Here is a 20,594-nt window from a genome sequence, read left to right as displayed (position 1 = left end):
GAGGCGACAACACATTCAGCGTTTTAATCGCCAGTAGTTGTTTGATGTCGACTTGGTGTGTCCCAGGCTTTAAAAGTTAGTCATCTAATTTTTCTCTTCGAAACTGGTCATAACTTTTTAAAGTCAGTTACATAAAAGGTAGATTGGTCTCATTTGAATTTGAAAAGTAAGACTGATTAGCCCTAACTAATTGTGTGATGTTAGATTAGTCTTAATTGCATGGGAAAGAAGGACCAATTTCAAGCCTATTCAAGTCAATTCCTGATGTAATACCAAATTTAGCATTTTAGTGAACAGTACTTTTTGTTAACTGCTTATCATATGAAAAAAGTACCATTTTAACTCTATTTTGACTTCGTTTAATGTAATGTGAAAGCATTGTGTTGTGTATCAAACCGAATAGTCTATTGTTACACACCCCTTTCCGAAAATGCTGGCATCTTCCCTTATGATACGTGGGATGTCGCTTTTTTTTTTGTCAGACTGCAAGTTGTTTCCACATCATCCTCACAAGTCATTCCATCCATATTCAACAATTATTCACTCAGACAGAAGGAAAAGGGCGTCCCCTCTGGTCTGAACATGCCACACTGGTGAGCTGCCAGTGCAAAGTGATTGTGGGTTTGGAGGACTCTCATCCTGGAGGTTAAGGTTACCACGCTGGTCTACGTCCTGACCACCTATTACAGGCCAAATCCTACCGCAGGCTGTCTGGATGCTGTGAGTGTGTGTGTGTGTGTGTGTGTGTGTGTGTGTGTGTGTGTGTGTGTGTGTGTGTGTGCGTGTGAGTGGTTCCTTGTCATTTTTTGTGAGGGATGTTCTGTGAGATAACTGCAGTGCACAAGTTTGATTTTAGCCGAGTGCAGACCTTGAAGTCTGAACCAGATTTCACTGCTGTTTCCTCCTGTGTAAATGAATTGCCTGGGAAAGCAGGAAGCCGGTTTGCGTCTAGTTTGTTCTGGTCTTATCTTAGTTCTAACCGGTCATGGCTGACCCGCATCCCTCCGCTACTGAGGCGCTTTTGTCAGTTCACCAGCGTTTTATCGGGATAGTCTTGAAGCACTGATAATGGAGACAATAGTTCACTTTTAGCAGCACTCGCTTATAAAAGCCAGACCACCGTTCAACAAAAACATTTTTTTTTTTTTTTCTCCCAATTGAGATTAGTTTTCTAAACAATGTTTGAGTTACTATTAGTATAAGATCTGTCTTTTCATGTAATGATTCAGACAGGATTGGGATTGTAGTTTCTACTAAACTGGCAATGTCTTTTGTCAGGATGTGGGCGCTAATGTACTCTGAATGTTTGCATCACAAAGGCCAGTGAAATAAACATGACTATGTTTGTAATATAATTTTATGTAATTTAATTTGTAAGTACATGATTGAACTGTCTTCTTTATTCATTTGAAACTTTTTTTTTTTTTATGCCTTTTTACTAAATAGACCTTGTCGGGGCTCAATGTGAGTGAGTTTCTTGCCAGTTGATGAAACTGTGACTCAGGGTTGCCAGATTTTTACAACAAAACCTGCCCAATTTCTTTGTTCTGCTGAACGCAAAATAAGATATATGGAGGAATGTCAGTAACCAAGCAGATCTCGCCCCCCATTTACTACCATAGTAAAAAAATAAATATTATGGTAGTCAATGGGGGGCGAGATCGGTTTGGAAACTGACATTCTTCTAAATATCTTCCTTTGTGTTCAGCAGAATGAAGAAATTTATACAGGTTTGGAACCACTTGAGGGAGAGTAAACGATGACATTTTCATTTTTGAGTGAACTATCCCTTTAAAGTAGCCCAAATCCATCCGCGGGAAAACCGTGGACTTGGCAACACTGCTGTGACTTGCGTCAAATCTTTTTTTTTTTTTTTTTTTTTTTTTTGGATCATGTTGTATGAGTTTTCTGAAAACCCTAAGTTAAAAATGTTAAGTTTATAATTTCCAGCTTACACATTTGATTTAAAAAAAAAAAATAAAAAAAATCTGTGGAAAAAATGTAAAATAATAACATTGAATGTAGAAATTTAAAATTATAAATAAAGTAAAAATAAAAAAAATATAAAATATATATATTTTTAATTTATATTAAAAATGCATACATAAAAATTCATCAAACATTTACATTTGTAGTTTGTGTTGGGGCCAGTGAAAATTATAGCAGGCCAGCAGAATTGTTGAGTTGTGTTTGAAAATAATATTGTTCTGAGGTATAAGCAATCAGTAAGTCACTGTGTTTTTTGCTAAAAGCTTCAAAAGGTGTGGCTGCCTGTAACTGCAAACATATCAAAAAATCTTCCTTTCATTCTAGCAAGACATGTCATGACGTCGAAAAATCTGTTGCTCCTTGTTTGTTAATACTTTGTCTATGAGCTGTCAGCAGGATAGCTGACAAGTTAGTTCTAGTGCGACTCTGGAATCCAGTGATTCATCAGATCTGGAATGTGCCGACACAGGAAGTGATGTCACTGCCCCCTCAATCTCCCTATCCGTGCCTCTCCAAAGAGGAAAAAAAAAAAGGCCACCTGTCCCGGGATCAGACGTGTCACCATGGAGACATGGGGTTTCCATAGCATTCGCGCACACAAACACAGTCAGGAAAAAGTTTGACTGCTTTTTAACGAGTGCTGGCATAGATGTCTGTCAGACAGGCTTTGCTGTCATTGGTGGGTGATGTCATTGGCGACTCAGTGAACTTTGACCCAGATGGGTTTGCATGTGCCAAGGGGGCCGGAACAGGTGTCGGACATTAATGCAGCTACTAATTTTTCAGGCTTCAGCAACTGATACGTGTGCTTCTCTCTGTACTTTCATCCCGTCTGGGAAAATTTAATCTTTGCGGTGTATGTGTGTGTGTGTGTGTGTGTTTGGGTGTGAGAGAGCCAGTACTGTAACTCATTAGTGTGACTTTTAATGTTCCACTCGTCTGAATGGTTTCAGTGTGTCCATTCGGAGTCAGGAATCTCTCTTCTTTCACTCGCCGTTCCTCTCCGCCGTGCCTTTCCAAACTCCCATTCGCCTGCCCTACGTTTTACGCCATTTCTGGGCCTCTCACACTCCGTCTATTGTATCCGTCCTCCTTCTCCCTTTCTTTTCAAATTCCTCCAGCACTCCATAGCCATCGCTCTCTGACCCCACCTCCCGACGGCTGCGTCTAAATGGTGCGATTGTGCGTGTGTGTGCATGTGAACGTCTGTGGAAAGTCTGACGTGAGCGCGGAGAGAGTGTGGCTCGACAGCGCTGCTCAATCCAGGAAACTCCCTTAGAACAACAAGGCATGGCTGACATCCAGAGAGCTCCACTGGAGCCAAAGTTTGTCTCAGACGTCCCCCTAACACACACACACTCTCGCTCAAGAAACTCTCACACATGCATTTGTTTCGCCTGCACTCATTTCATTGTCTCGAGAGGTTTTACTGTCTGTGTGGACACTCAATGGCATTTCGGTTCCCCTCAAGGCTGATAGACTCAGTCCATCTTCCAACAAGAAGACCATTGTACACTCCTCTGAGTTCCAAACATTGCATCTCTCAAACCTCGAATAGAGTCTCCACTTTGTTTTTGAGTTGATTTACTGCGATATTTCAGCTATTAAAGATAGTGTTCAAATCTGCGGTTTGACAATACAATAATTGTCGAGAACCTCCTTTTGGGGGTTGCGTCGTGCACTATAGCACGTATTGCCATTTTCTCTAATACCCCCGGTCCTCTGCGGCGTCTTAACGCAGCTGTTCGGCTCTATTTGATACTAGTTTACAAGTAGCATTCTGCTGTTAGTCTCACAGTGAGTGTGCTGTAAACCTCTGCGGTATGTCATCTCTGATTGCTTTCTGTTTTAGCAAGCCTGTTGTAGGGCTGCACGATTATGACAAAAATCATAATTGTCAATTATCTCTGGAAATTGTAATTCAATTATTAATTATGATTATCACTATTTACATTAAATGATGTATTGAATAGCTTTACACCATTGTTTGAAGCAACTGCATGCCATATTTTTGTATAAAAATAAAAAACAAGCTGAAAACACTCTTTCTGAAATGTTCTGTATATACTGTACGAAATCGTGGCCTTTGTAATCGCGATTAGAAATTCGATTAATTGTGCAGCCCTACCCTGTTGCTATTCTACAGCAATTAGTACATAATATTACACTGTCAACATCTGAAGTTTTGCTGTTGCAGATTGTTACCAGCAGTGTAGTTTTAACTTGCTGTCTAAACATTAAAGGGCACGTGGAATCAAAGGCTACAGAATAGCATACTACTTTTACTATTTTTGTAATTGCCGTTTTTTGCAGGCATAGGATACTAGGAAGATTAGGATACTCAAACAATTGCAAAAATATGGAGTATATAATCAAAGCACACTACATGGGAGTGTCCCACAATGCAATGTGCTCAACTTGATACACTACTGGAGTTTTTGGAAAGAAATTAATGCTATTCAGCAAGAATGGAATAAATTAATCCAAAGTGACAGTGAAGACATTAACGGGTAAATGACGTGACAGAATTTTTTTTTTTTTTGTCCAAAGGCCTTAATAATAATAAACAACAATGATTTGACATCCAAAATATGTAAGGTAGTACAACTAGATCTCTTTTATTAAATCCAAAAGGTTTTAATTATATTTTGCTACATATAAAGGTATTTTAAAGATTTTGAAGTGTCAAAAGGTCATTCGGTTTAACCGTCCAAAGGCCAGTACAGCCATTTCATTTGTAATTAAAATATCTAAAAATGTAATAAATGTATATATTTTTTATTCTGGCATAATTTTATAACATCATATATTAACATTAACATAGTGCAAAATGGTATTAAAATTATGTGAAGAAGGCATTGCTTTGTTATGAGAAAGAATGTCCGGAAAAATGAATTTCATTGATGTCATTCGGAGTAACCAATATAAAGGGACCATTTTAGATCAAGTCATGCGGTCAGTATCATGTGACAGGATGTGACATCATTCAGACACCTGCAAAGGACCACATGGTTGTGAAGCAAAGTAACTAACTATTTGAAAAATTCATGTTTTCACTTGTTCAAACGCATGTCCTGAAACATCAGGTCATTCGGTACAACCGCTATAAAACATGGAAAATGTTGTAATACTTGAAAAACTTGTACTAAATATAAAATGTTTGATTGTTCTTTTGTTAGCTAGCTGGCTAGATATCAGCCTGTTAGCATTTTTTGAAAATATCGTCATTTGGTATAACCAAAAGCGTCATTCGGTAAAACCAAACTTTTGGTTAAACCGGATGACTTTTTTGGTGACAAATTTTGTCCATCTTGACGATCCATTTGTCCAAAATGACAAAAGCGGTGTTAATTGATTATTAAAAATCACATAATCTCATTGTTAACACTTAATAAAACTTCAAAATTAATTCTATATCCATTGTTTTTTTTACACTTTTAAAAAACCTTATTCATCAGTGACCTTTGTAATGTTATAAAACATATCTATTTCAAATAAATGCTCTTGAACTGTCTATTCATCAAAGAATCCTGAATTTCAGTTTCCACAGAAATATTACACAGCGTAATCAATTTCAACATTGATAATAAGAACTCTGGACGTGTAATGATCAAGAAATTATCTTATAATATATTAACATAGAAGACAGTTACTGTAAATTGCAATAATATTTCAATCACAATATGTTTTTTACGGTATTTTTCATCAAGTAAATGCAGTCTTGGTGAGCATAAGAGACTTAAAAAAAAATTGCACATTAGTGTATTCCATTTTCATTATGATGCCATTAATACCTGCTGCATTTTTAAAACATCTTTTTATTGACTCATTATTCAGTTGGACTTAAATTAATGTTTTTGTCAAAATGGCTTTAAAAATGCTATTTCTGTTTTCTTAAAATATCTCAGTGGAACTTAAACATGCAGCATCAACAATTGAGATGATGCAGCATGCTACTATTTCAAATGTTGCATAATCTACTGTTTCATATTTCATTTGTAATTTTTCACGTATAGTATTCTGTGTATTATTGCTTCGTGTACACAACCTAAGCCAAAAAAAAAAAAAAAAGTCATTCAGAAATCTGCACGGTTTTGAAGTCATATATTTACCCAAACAAGCAGTCATATTAATATGTAATATTAATATTAATAATAATATGTCTCATATGTAAATGCTCTTTATATTGGTAAACAGTGGTTAGTCAATCATAAAATATTTCATGGGCATTTGTATACTTTTTGTATAAATGTCCAATCAGCATCCTGAAGCAAAACCACTGCCATACAAGATTTTGTTCGTCAAGCTTTGATTTCACAGGTTTATTTACTCTGTTGTAAATGAGCACTTTTACATAATATCTAATTTTATATTGCACTACTGACAAAAGCTACAAACCTACGGTCTAGATAGAGCTGTGAGGTTTCAGTTAAATGCAGTGTTCGAGATAAAAGAGATGTGTGTGTCAGAGCACATCCATAGGGTGAATGAGTGTCTAACGGACATGTTCAAAGAAATCCAGTGTGTATGGGAGATAGAGAAAAGTAAAGTCATGGGTTGTACTCTGTGTGTGTGTTTAAGAGGATAAAGGAGTGTGATAGGGTGGTTGCTTTTCATCTTTTCTGTATGTGTGTGTGCGAGAGAGAGAGTCAATTGAGAGAAAAGGAGAGATATTTGGGGTCCTTGTGAGCAGACAGAGATGTGTGTGTGAGGGAGTCAACAGCAGCTCTGTATGGACTGTGCTTGCAGAGCAGGGGTCTTCTACTTCAGACGAGCACTTTACTCGGTCCCTGAGGCACCCCTTCTTTCTTCTCCCTCTTTTCAGCATGTCACAATGAGAAGGCCTCATTTACGGCTAAACAACACACTTTAGAGCCACCACTTCAAATGACCCACATTCTCCCAGACACACAACACCACCGCCATACACCTCACCGGCAACTCGATACCATCGGCTCCATCTAACGGCCTACATTTCCCATTATCCTCTGAGACAAAAAGACAGAGATACCGAACTGGCTGGCCAATGACCAACACTGGGAACATTTGTTTATAGTGTCTTATTAATGTTAAAAAGAAACCCTTTTTACCTCTAAATTCCATTTATAATGTTAGACAAGGTTTCTTGCACCAAAATAGTCAATTTAGTATTAAATGACCATTTTCCACAGATCATGTTCCAGTTCAACTGGCTGTTTTTGCTACTGTACCTTTAAAAGTTATTTACCATTCAGTTTTGCTACAGGAGAGTGTGTGTGTGTATATATATATAAAAATGTCTGTTGTAAATATGCATCTATAACTTTATCAAATGAATGGCAAGCTTGTAATGATACTGATTTCTCAAAGTAAAAAAAAAAAAAAAAAAGTTGCAGCATGTTGAACCAAAAGTGAGTCAAATTGATTCAGTAACAACCACTGATGAATTCAGAGTTTATTCCATTAAGGATTCATCTGATTGATTCAAAGCAGTAGCTCTTGAGTTTGAGTTTTTTTAAATGGTTTATTAAACAAATTAATCATAAAAGTCATTTCCAAATGACAGATGAATTACTGTTGAGCTTGTGTCTGACATCAATGAAAAAGTTTATTGGAGAAGTTGACATGCCTGTTTATTTTGCTGTCCTAAATATGCATGATTATATGGTGCGAAGTTGCATTTTATGATCTGCTTTTAGCATTGATTTTCATTGCTGTCTGTGATCTTATCAGAACTTGCTAACAACTCACTGGTTGAGAAAGCATTTTAGACATTTACTGGAATTTCCTTGGATCCCACAGCACATTTAGAGTTCTGTGAATGTGCGTTTTGTTAGGATACGTTGTTTTGTTCTGGTCCTGGAATAGACTCTCTCCTGCTCTGTTAATTTGCTTTGCTCTGCAGATGTGCACATCAGATGGTTTGAATTAAATGCTAGATTGCTCACACAAGGTCAGCTATGAGAACTCCAGAATACTTCTCTGTTTGCCTCTGGAGCTGAGAAAGAAGTCTAAATGTGTGTGTGAGAGAGCACAACGCTCCAGTCGTGTGAAAGTACAAAACTGGTATTTCTCCAGAAGAAACCTCTTATCTGCAGCCCTTTCCAGGCTTTTTTTTTTTTTTTTGTCTTGTGTGCCCCAACAGCCCCATCAGGAAAGTTTAAATACCAATTCATCAACACCAACGGCAACAACAATTGATTTATAAATGAAATCCAGATTAGATATTTCGCAAAAGTCATGATATTTGTTAAATTATGTTAATGAGAAGATGACTAAAGACATCTGTTGCTGTCTGAAGTTTTTATGACTGCAAATTTATGTTTTTATTTGTTTGTAATTAATTTATAATTTGTCTATAGTTCATTTTTTTTTTTAATTATTAATGTATTTTTCTTTTCTTTATTTAGGAATTGAAAGCATCAGTGTGTTTCCAATAATCATAAAATATGAAAAAGATATTAATTTAATCCATTGACTACACTAATGCTTTTAGATATTAATATTTTTCATTTTAATATTTAAGTCATAATGCCTGTTTTATAGATTTAAGAAAGTAAAACCAAAATCTTTCCAAGTACCCCCTGGGGTACATGAATTGCGAGTCATCATGAATGCATATTGAAAAATCTCACTTATTTTTTCCCTCTTCCTCAAGGTCCCTATTATCTTTGCTTTGAGTGTTGTGGGTCATGGGGCAGCAGAGCTCGGGTTTGCAGGAGACCTCCAGAACCGCACAGCCAGACAGTTGAGCTGTGTGGAGAACCAGGAGTACCCTCACAACAGCTTCTGCTGCAAGAACTGTGAAGCTGGTAAGTAGCAGAGAAGATCCTGTCAAACCGTGAGAACTTCCCTTGTAAAGGCCAGTATTATAAACACAAATGACTCAGCTCGCTCAAAGCAAAGTTTTTAAAGTAAATTACAGCATAGGCTTTTTTTCCAAGATATTTAAAATGGCTTTCCAGGCTTTGTCGATGAGGTGCTGACAAACATCCGTTGCTGATACTATTAAGAGTGTCATTCTCAGATGATGATTCGCACAGAAACAGCATTGATATTTTAGAGCTTAAAAACTCAGAATTCACATTTGTGAAACTATGGTTCCTCATAGAGCTTTGTCTCCTGAGAGATATTGTAAGGTTTGTGCTAGGCCTGGAGTTGTTTAGAGATCCAGAATGACAGGAATGGAGGCCTGTGTTTCGCTCTCTACACACTTAAACAAGAGAAGCTTAAATCACCAAACCTGCTGTTATGGGAATTAAACACAAAATATAGCCTAGTATTGGGAATTATAGTAAGAATATGTGGTTTATTTTTGTAATAATGTAATGAAGTTAATTTTTGTGTAGTATTTCTAATGAGTCTATGATAATCACAGGATGGTTTCTCATTACCATGGTTAAAATAATGTAAAACGATAAAAGATATAATTTAATGTATAAAAAAATGCATGAAAAAAATGACATGCAGTCAAACCAAAATTTATTCAGACACCTTGAACATTTCATTCATTAATACAGTTTATTCACTATAGTCTAAAAAAATGGTAATAAAATATGAGTTAAACTGTGTCAGAAAAAAATAATCTTAATTATGTCAGATAACACTTAAGCAAAACATGGTCAGGTCAAAGTGTCTGAATAATTTTTGGTTCCAAATTTTTATCAGTTTTACTGGTAGTCTACTGTATGAAGAATTTTTGGGTATAATATGTCACAGTTTACTTTATTTTGCTATCCTCACTTACATAAATGAACTATAGTGTCCTACACCCACTAGTAAAAATATATCAAAAATGTCTGAATAATTTTTGGTTTGACTGTATACAATTAATACTATTATCATAGCTGAAACAAAATTAGATTTTTTGGGAAAAAAAAAAAAAAAAAAAAAAATATATATATATATATATATATATATATATATATATATATATATATATTTATATATATATATATTTGACTGGTGTCAGCATATATACCAAAAAAAAAAAAAAAAAAAACATTTTTGAATGAATGAGGCATTTATGTGTCATTTTAAATTATACATTATATTAAACAACATTTTAATGTAACAAAAAAAATGGCATGTATTTTACACAGGGCTCAAAATTGCATGAAACATCTTTGCCTAAATGTTGCATTCTATGGACTTAATAATAAAATAATTTTAAATTGATTTGTTTCTGATTAAGAACTGGTTCCCATTCTGCTTTTTTTCCCCTCATACTGATATATCTTGATATTTAACATCTATCATAAAATGTTTTCTGTAACACAGGCACTTACGTGAAAGAGAAGTGTAGCAAGGACCAGGAGAAGGGCATATGCTTCCCGTGTGAGAAGGGCACGTATGCCGAGCACCCCACAGGCATGGAGCAGTGTCTGCAGTGTAGCCAGTGCCACAGAGGTAACGTTCTCCAATCTCCACTTTCCCCTTCAAACCAGCCATTTACCCCTGAGTCAATATCATATGTTTGTAAAAGACCAGGTCAGATCTTCCTCTTAGGGTTGTTTAAAGAAAGTGTTTGAGTCCGGTGTGTGACTGGCACTTGGAGATACAGAAATCTCAACCTTCTGCTATTGTAATTGATTGTTCAGTTTTTCAGTAGACAGCCATCTGTAGTCTGCACTGACTCTCCAAAGAAGCAGAGCACTCAGGAATGTAACATTTATACATCTCGAATGAATAATGGAACACACATGGTCCTCGGCATGCTGGGAAGGCAATAACGCAACCCATCGCTGGTGGCTACTGGACAAACAATTAACTTCTGAAACTGCTGTTGGAAAACAGATATTAGAAAAAAGGAAACAAAACAAAATTTCAGAAATTATATAACGATACTGGCATCAGAATTCTTTGCTTTAGGAAATTTCGACTCGCCTTTGTACGAGATGGAAAAATGTGCGGCATACTGTGATCTGCAAGTGAGACGGAACATCTAAAGCACGTTGAATCCATCGCAGAACGCTCCGCTTTGACAGCCCATTCTTCTGCAAAGCTATTTAGTCTGTCTCTGGTTTCTCTGAAGTCAAAGCCATCCATTAAACTGCTGTTTATTTTGATTGGACAGCCACGTTTACCGTTTATTAAACCATTTGATTTACCTAAATACTCTTTCCCACAAGACCCTACTGCTTGTTCAGATTCAAACTCTGTTGTAAACACTACATATTCATATAAACAAAATCTCGCTCGCCTGTTTAGACAATACGCCTCCCATAGGATTTGCATGAGGACTGGGATATAAGCAGGCCCCATGAATAGAGTTGAGTCTAGTGTTTCCTGTGCTGGACACCTCACTCCTGGGAATCTGATCTCCTAATGTTACACGTCCTGGGTGTGGCCCCACTCCTGTGTTCTTTCACTAGCCATTTGTGTGTGCATGAATGACTGATCTATCCTCTAGTGCATGCCACCCCTTTGTGTCTCTTGTCCGGGATTGTGTGTATGCGTGTGTTTTAGGATGATGCAGGGTGTGCCTATATCATGTGCCGTCTTGTTCGGTATCTATTTTGCGCAATTAATCACTCCCAGGTTAGACCTTCTGCCTGCTGAGTCACAAGGGTGTGTTGATTTAAGACTTTCCATGCAGTTTAACTGTTCTCTGAGGCAGATATTAATTGTACAAAATGTAAAGTGAATTGAAACTGGATCTGTATTGATCCAACATTGATCCATTCCTTCATTTCACCATTCACAGGGAAATTTTTGTTGTTCTCTGAATCACAGATTAGTTGTAACAATTATGCACTGAATCTTTTTTTTTTTTTTTTTTTTAATTTTAAATTTGGATTGAATCTGAATCAGCATTTGGATTTATCCAAACTTTAAATTATTTATTTTACCCTAAGAGGTGCATTTCAATGGTCTTCTGAAGCAGAGATGATTTTTAACATGAATACATTCGATCATTATTTGATATAAATTTGGATTGAATATGGATCAGAATCTGGATTTGTCTGACATTTAATCAAATAATTAAAGTTACTCTTCGAAGGTGCATTTCAGCTGTTCCGTGAGACAGGTGCTATATAATTATATATACAGTAGGATCATTTTTTGTTGTTGTTGTTAATTCTAGATCTGGATTGAATCTAGCTCCAGATTATTATCCTCATCTGAATCTGAACTGAATCTGAATTAATCCACCATTACTTCAGGTCACCATTAAGAGGCATATTTGTTCCATGCAAAAATGACTCGAAAAATGTATTATTCACTTTAGATCCGGATTGAATCTGGATTCTAGATATAACATTGATCCAATTCTGGTCACCCTTCAGAAGTTTTAGGTCCATTGCTTCTCTCCTGCTCGTTTCTGATTTCTTCATCCTTCCCTCCCTTAACTCTTTGTTTCTCTTCCACCCTTTACAGATCAGATTGTGGTTGCAGAATGCACCAGCACAAGCAACACCAAGTGTGAATGCAAATCTGGTTCTTTCTGCCTGCCCGACGAGCCATGTGAAGTGTGCAAGAAATGCGCCAGGTGAGTTCCTTACTTCCTCTGGAATGTGCTCTTCCCAATTTGTCCTCTGTTCTGCTGCACAACACCATGATGAAAGCAGACAGATCCGACACTCCCACCCTCTATTCTGTTAACCTTTCAGCCCCTGCTTTAGATCACCACATCCAATGAGTCAGATCCCTTTCCCACTGATTCACTCTCTCCACCTTTAACCCCTGAGGCTTTCATTGTGCTATTCATAAAGACAATCATTTAAAGACTCCTATTTTAAGCCTTTGGCTTCACACATTTTCTAAAAGGCATATTTTTTGACCATGGTTTTACAGGTGCAAAGCTGATGAGGAAGAAGTGAGCCGTTGCAATGCGACATCCAATACAAAGTGCAGGAAGCGCACCACGACAGATCCAACAGCAGGTCTAACAGACGCGCCATCGCCATCAAATAACACTGATGTTATAGGTAAGGCCAGCACATGCGTACAGACATGTTCCAAAATTAACTTGAATTAAGAAAATAAGTGACTTAAACTTAATATTAGTTACACTGTGTTATGTAGTCATGAACAGAAGGAAATATTTAATTTAATCTTCTTTTCTTTTTTAGCGATTGTTTTACCAATTTTGGTGCTGATACTGATCATATTCTTCATCCCTCTTGGAATATTTTTATGGAAGAAAGGTTACTGTCGACGAAGTGGTATGTTAGGAAACCTTTTGTAGTCCTTGTATTCAATATTGTATTGAATGTTAGGTGTAATGCATTACTTGGTAATTAGTGTAAGTGTAAACAGTGTTATTGCTGTAATTTAATTACTTTTCCATTGAAAAAGTGAAGTAAGGGATTACTCTTAATTTTTTTGTAATTTAATTAGTTACTTTTGATGTAATTGCATTCAATACTGTGTAGACTATAGAAAAACTTCTATATAAAACAATAGTGGATTTAACATCAAAATTTAACGTCTAATCTTATAATGTATGTTTTTAATGTAACCTCCCTTTAAATACTTTGGTCAGTTCAAGAAAGATGTATTCAGTTTCATATTACTTATTTGAAAGAATTAAAAGAGCAGTTTCATGTCTATCCTTGTATTGTTCAACTGGTGGAGGTTGATATGGGATTTAGAAGGTAATTAGTAATAAGTAATGCAATACTTTTTAGAGAGAGTAATTAGTACAGTAATCGAATTACACTATTAAAGATGTAATGAGTAGCTAGTAATTAATGACTTTTTAGAGTAACTTAGACAACACTGTGAATAACAGCAGTGAGAGTTGTTACATCTGTATGAGAAGTTTGAAGATATTTAAAAAACATTCATAGAACATAGTACAACTTTCATTGCATTATGGCATAGATATGAAAAGTGGAAAATCAAATGTACTTTTTTTAATGGACATATTTGCTATCAACTTTATTTCAGACACTCCTGGTGATTTGAAAGAAGTGAAGATTCCTATTGTAAGTTTCTTTTTGACTTTTTATGATTTATTTTGAGTAATTAGATGAATTAGAGTTTTGGTTAATATTCTGGTGCTTTAAATAAAATTTAAATGTAAAACAAATTAAAATTATATTTATTTTATAAATAAATATATTTTGAAGAAACATTAAATACATCTTAATTTTAATAATTAAATTCTATTATTTATTTATATATATATTTAATTATTTACTTTAACCCATAGTTTTAATCAGTTGTTGTTGCCATCACTCAGGATGAGTGCCCAAGATCAGAAGAGGAGAAAGAGAACAGCCGTAATGCTGGATTAGAGAGGGAGGAGGAGCAACGCCCAGAGTCCCGCCCCTTGTTGACGCAAGAAACACAGGAAACGGGTAGCAAGAGCATACCTGTGGAGGATGAAGACCGGGGATTAGGCGACAGCTTGCCAAACACAACCAGCTCTTCCCAAACCAGTCTGTCTGCTCTACCTTCTGCGGTCTACATTGAGGATTCGCCTCGATCGAGTCCCCCGGCCCCGAGACAGACGGAGAGAGATACAGAGTCATGGGCGAAGGTTAGTAAGAATCTGATCTTTTCAGATCAATAACACAGATTTTACACTGAAGTACTGTGAAATGGTCCTGTTAACTAAATTCACAACATTGCCAAACCTCTTTTTTTTCTTCTTTTATAGGATGATGGTCCTCCCAGAAAACTTGTTCCTTTACTTGGTAAGATATTTCTCCCTCGGTTACAGTATTTGGAGAATAGTGTTGATTTAAGACTTTTTTTAAACTTTTAGAATGACCTTGACCATCAGTACAACATGTGTACCATGTTCTTGGTAACAGTTCTTGATTTATATTGAGTTTATGTGAATTTATTGGTGACTGGGTCAGATGGTAACTCAAAGTTCAACCATCACCTCTCTGAATGTTTTTTTTTTTTTTTAATAAGATACACTTCTGATCAAAAGTTTTGGGTCACTACAATTTTTTTTTTAAATGTTTTTGAAAAGCCTTTTATGCTCACAAAGGCTGCCTTTTTTACTAAAACAAATATTGTGAATATATTATTACAATTTTAAATACCTGTTTTCTATTTGAATATATTTTATATACACTACCAGTCAAAAGTTTGGAAACATTACTATTTTTAATGTTTTTGATCGAAGTCTCTTATGCTCATTAAGGCTGCATTTATTTCATAATAAATACAGAAAAAACAATAATATTGTGAAATATTATCACAATTTAAAATTATGGTTTTCTATTTTAACATACTTTAAAATATAATTTTTTGTGTTGCAAAGCTGAATTTTCAGCATCATTACTCCAGTCTTCAGTGTCACATGATGCTTCAGAAATCATTCTAATATGCTGATTTGATACTGTTGTGTTGTTTAATATTTTTTTGGAACCTGTGATACTTTTTTCAGGATTCATTGATGAATAAAAGGTTAAAAAGAACAGCATTTATTCAAAATATAAATCTTTTCTAACAATATAAATCTTTACTATCACTTTTTATCAATTTAACACATCCATGCTGAATAAAAGTATTAATTTCTTTCAAAAAAAAAAAGAAAGAAAAAAAATTACTGACCCCAAACTTTTGAACGGTAGTGTATATTGTTACAAAAGATTTCTATTTTAAATAAATGCTGATATTTTTTAACTTTTTATTCATCAAAGAGTCCTGAAAAAGTATCACAGGTTATAAAATAATATTAAGCAGCACAACTGTTTCCAACATTGATAATAAATCAGCGTATTGGAATGATTTCTGAAGGATCATGTGACACTGAAGACTGGAGTAATGATGCTGAAAATTCAACTTTGCAACACAGAAATAAATTATATTTTAAAGTATATTAAAATAGAAAACCATAATTTTAAAATATTTCACAATATTATTGTTTTTTCTGTATTTATAATGAAATAAACGCAGCCTTAATGAGCATAAGAGACTTTGTTTAAAAACATTAAAAATAGTAATGTTTCCAAACTTTTGACTCGTAGTGTATATTATACTTTTCTTACAGTAATTCACTTTTTTCAGAATTCTTAAAATAGAAAGTTCAAAAGAACAGCATTTATTTGAAATAGAAATCTGAATAAAAAATTGACCCAAAAGTTTTGAACAGTAGTGTATATAATAAAAATATGAAAATATTAAATATAAATATAAAACTAATTCTGTTTAAGTATTTAATTAGTCCTAACCATAATTATACGTACTCAACATACATTATTCATCAACATAACTGGTCATTTCAAGTGCATATTCCAGAAATTGGCCATTAGACAAGTTCTGAAGTTTCAATGTTTTTATTTTAATAGGTGAGGAGGAGTCCCTGAGCAAGAGTTTTGACCTGTTTGACGCCCTGGATGTGCGGTACCACAACAAGTTCTTCCGTAGCATCGGCGTGAGTGACAACGCCATCAAGGTGGCCGAAACGCAGCAACCCATGGACAAAGTCTACGACCTACTGCGGGTGTGGATGCAAAAAGAGGGCCTGCGGGCAAACATTAACACGTTACTACAGGCTCTTCTGGACCTGGACCAGAGGTATTCAGCAGAACACATCGCCTCCAAGGCTGTTGAACGAGGCTACTACAAATATGAATGATGCCTTTTCAATACTACAAGAGTAAAAGAACAAAATAATTGAGAGGTGTAGATTCCTTTTGAATTCTCCCCTATGGGCCTGTTGGTCTCATTACATGAACTTGATGTCCCGTTACGGAGACATTGGTGAATCGACTCTCTGTAGTGCCCACGGTGGGTTTAGAAGCCAACACTGGACCCTTTATTAAGGACTTACACTGGCGAGCAATAGAGGGCGCTGTGTTCCCTCTCAACCGTGCATTACTTGATGCACTGGCCTCAGGCTTTCAAACTACAGGTTTGTCCAAAGCCTGCATCTAGATGTCATTAAACCTTTGGTTATGCCAAATGTTCAAACTAAAACAAGCTTATGTAGTTCTGTGCCTTAATGTGTTTATTTGGACTACATACTGACAGGAACAAACACAAGCTTTTCACAAGCTTTACACTACATGTAGTCACTACATGTTTCTGAATCAATTGTGTTCTTAGCTACAAACCTTGTCGATGAACGAATGAACAAATATGCCTCAAGATGAGCTCAGAACTTTGGGCTTTTGGATTTCAAATATTCTGTTATGTCAGCAGGGGTTTCATTTGAAGTTTAGAAAATTCATTTTACTTTGGTTGTTACAGAATATCTCAAATGCCTGAATTATGACCCCCCATGACCTTTCCCCATCTGTTTCATGAGGGGCTGAGATGTGTTTTTCACCTTCTTGACCTTTCTTGCCTGTTCCGTTGTCCTTGTTCATATTTAAATAAGTGATGTATTTATTTGTATTGTGTAATTACGTATTATTTATACCTGTTACCAATATTCTCCTACAGTAAGTGTTCCTGAAGCTTTTTAGGCAGCATGACTGAGATGTTCACAAGACAAATCCTTCCGGTCCTTTCACAAGCGGATTAAGTGCCATCTCCCCATAGTTTTTCTATAGCTAAGACATTTCTATGTTTACCCTGAGCGTGTCGCTTACTATAGACTCATCATTGTTATTTGAATCACAAAATATGCCCTTTGTTGTTGATATATGTTGTTGATGTGTATGATAAAAAAAAAAAAAAAAAGATTGAAAGAGTACCACGGTCAGTATATCTTGGGCGCTTGTAACTTCTTCCACAGGTTGTATTAATGTCGAGGATAAGGAGGCATTTCAAACTTCTGCTCGCTGTTGTTTTTTTTTTTTTTTTTTTTTTTTATGCGGTAGTGCACAGGTACGTGTTTTTAGAATAGTTAAAAGATGAAGGAAATTTTTGCTCATCCAAAAACTTAGTTTAATTGAGTTTTTTGTCTAGTATGTACATAGTTGTCAAGAATTCTATTAAACGAAACTAATAGATATATATTTATGGAAGTCCTAAGAGTTCAACGTAATGAAGTACTGCCTAAAAACCAAACCGAAGGAACAAATTAAAATTAAAATGAACAAACGGAATATATGTTATCTAAATAAGCAGGGCATCTAAATTCATTTACGTAGCAGTAAATGAACTGTGACGTCTGACTCGGCTGTATAGCTATGTAGATGTATCGGTATATGAAATGGGATAGATATATTTTCAGAACACAGGTCTCAGATCAGCTTCAACTTTGAACAGATTTGTTTGAGTTGGTGTGGAAAGCTGAAATCAGATCAGGACAAAATGGCTCCTCCTTCCTTTGAGCTTCCCCATTTAATTATGAAAATGTAGAGCTATCGTACAGTGCAGGCACTGCCACCTATTGACTTAGAGTTGTATAACAAGAAAAAAAAACCTGCATCAATTTCAAGGGACCTTTTTTCACATCTTAACTTTTTTTTTTTTTTTTTTCACATTTTTCTTTTTTGCACTGAATTTAACATTGAGTGTCTCTTCAGATGTAGGTGCAGAAGTTTGAGCAGTTTGGTGCCATCTGTTTCTCTGTTTTCAGAGGTTTTTATACAGTTTTTAGTTTTATATTGATGCCACGTTGTTTCTGCCTTGACTCCTCTAACACAGATGCATGCCTCAGTGCTCGCTCATTCTACGCTTTATTTTCCACAATATCTCTCTACGAGTAGAAGTTTTGTATCTTTTTTTTTTCCCCTTAGACAATTGTTTGCTCGTTTATGAATGTCAAATGTTTGCTGTTGCAAAGTTGTTTGTAGAATGTTTTTGTTTTAAAATAAGAAATAAATAAAAATAAAAAAATACCAAAAAGTTTCCATGGCAAGTTCATCCATCAGAAGTCCAAGAAAGAAAAGTTATTGCAATTTTTATTTTATTGTTTTTCTTCCATATCTTAAAACAAAGAGTAATTTATACAAGTCTGATAAAGTTTTTTTCAATTTTAATTTTTTTTATTTTCATATATAGTGTTAAATAGTAAAAAATAAATTATGGGTCTTGTAATTTTCATTAAAAAAATTAAGATGATAATTAAAAATAGTGTATATTTTATTAATAAAATTGTGGTTCAGTGTTGTATAGAAAATATTGAGAACATTTCACTAATAAAACCAAGACATTTTCCTAATTTTTTAAAGGAAACTTAAGCAGTTTTGAGGATTGAATTGAGGAACCGATTAAGCTAATAAAATTAATGAAAGAAGGCTACCTATTTATTTTAAGAGAATTCGCTCAACTATGTGGTTTTATTTAGAGACACCATTCCCAGTTCCCAGCATGCTTTGCATATGAAATGGAGAGTAAATATTGTTAAAAGTAAAAGAGTAAAAATTAAGTGTTATTTTATATGTTTTTGAGTGAAGGGAAATATCTGTTTATGTTTAATGTTCAGTTATGTTTGACATTTGAAAGAGTTTCTTTTATGCTGAAGTTTGGATCGTTACCATTGTGCCGAAGAGTAGAGCTCATGGTTAGGTTGTGGATAAATGAATGTTCTAAAGTTTTGAAGCATGTTGCTTTGTTTAGTGAGCAATAACTTTGTTATTGCCAGTGTAGTAACAAGTTTGTTCTTACTTGTGCTGTGCTAGCAGAATACAGTCTTTTAATTGTACAAAAGTCAAATATAAACAGGTCATTTCCATTCACTCTAAATCACACACTTTTGAGTCAACTTAAAATAAAAAAGCACATTTCACTAAAAATATCAAATTAATTGTGTCATAGACTAAATAATTTAAGAGATTTTTTAAGTAAATAGCACATACCATTTTTTTAAATTTAAACAATAATGGTTACACTTTATTTTAGGGTTCAATCCTCACTTTCAGCTAGTTGCTAATTAGCTTGCATATTACTAGTATATTGGTTGTATATTAGTACTCATAAAGCACATAGTAATGCCTTATTCTGCATGACCATATTCTACATCCCTTAATCCTACCAATACCTAAATTTAAACGCTACAAAAACTACCTTACTAACTATTAATAAGCAGTAAATTAGGAGTCAATTGAGGCAAAAGTTGTAGTTAATAGTGAATACGTGTTCCCTATACTGGTGTTACTATATTAATTATATAAATAGTAGTAGTATTATTGATATTATTTTTAATAGTAGTGGTAGTAGGAAAAAAAGCTTACAAATCATACTAAATGACGTTTTTAATGGGTAGATTTAGGGTTAGGGGATAGACAATACAGTTTGTGCAGTATAAAAATCATTGTCTATGAAAGTCCCTATATAACATGTTTACTGCTGTTTTTATAAATAGTGGTGCCTTACAATATTTTTATAGTGGTGTTTTCAAATTTTATTGGTGCTGTCAAACATTCCAATCAATGAAACTGTCCTCTGATTGCCACAAAGTGGGACAAAACCAAAAAAAAAATATATATATATATATATATATATATACCGATCAAGCATAACATTATGACCACCTTCCTAATCTCCACTTGACCCCTGAAGGTGTGCTGTGGTATCTGGTACCAAGATGTTAGCAGCAGATCCTTCAAGTCCTGTAAGTTGTGAGGTAGGGTCTTCATGGATCTGATTTGTTTGTTCAGCACATCCCACAGATGGGGAATTTGGAAGCCAAGTCAAAACCTCAAATTTGTTGTGCTCAAACCATTCCTGAACCATTTTTGCTTTGTGGCAGGGCACCTTATTCTGCTGAAAAAGGCCACAGCCACCAGGGAATACCGTTTTCATGAAAAGGTGTACATGGT

The 20,594-nt window shown here is 35.0% G+C and overlaps 1 protein-coding gene across 1 annotated transcript in view; it reads left to right on the top strand.

Moving 5' to 3' along the window:
- Positions 1–18,681, top strand: part of tnfrsfa (tumor necrosis factor receptor superfamily, member a) — a 28,712-nt gene extending 10,031 nt beyond the window's left edge. Inside the window, exons 2-10 of the mRNA XM_051878101.1 lie at positions 8,627–8,780; positions 10,249–10,377; positions 12,349–12,460; positions 12,766–12,899; positions 13,044–13,136; positions 13,864–13,901; positions 14,159–14,458; positions 14,579–14,615; positions 16,227–18,681. Coding sequence (XP_051734061.1) covers positions 8,627–8,780; positions 10,249–10,377; positions 12,349–12,460; positions 12,766–12,899; positions 13,044–13,136; positions 13,864–13,901; positions 14,159–14,458; positions 14,579–14,615; positions 16,227–16,516 — 1,287 coding nt within the window. The 3' untranslated portion in view covers positions 16,517–18,681. The remainder of the gene's footprint in view (positions 1–8,626; positions 8,781–10,248; positions 10,378–12,348; positions 12,461–12,765; positions 12,900–13,043; positions 13,137–13,863; positions 13,902–14,158; positions 14,459–14,578; positions 14,616–16,226) is intronic.
- Positions 18,682–20,594: the final 1,913 nt, after the last annotated feature.

Source organism: Ctenopharyngodon idella, chromosome 21, assembly GCF_019924925.1.
Source record: "Ctenopharyngodon idella isolate HZGC_01 chromosome 21, HZGC01, whole genome shotgun sequence".
Classification (NCBI taxonomy): Eukaryota; Metazoa; Chordata; class Actinopteri; order Cypriniformes; family Xenocyprididae; genus Ctenopharyngodon; species Ctenopharyngodon idella.
Note: the sequence above shows the minus strand (reverse complement) of the source record. Positions and strands in the feature narration are given on the sequence as shown.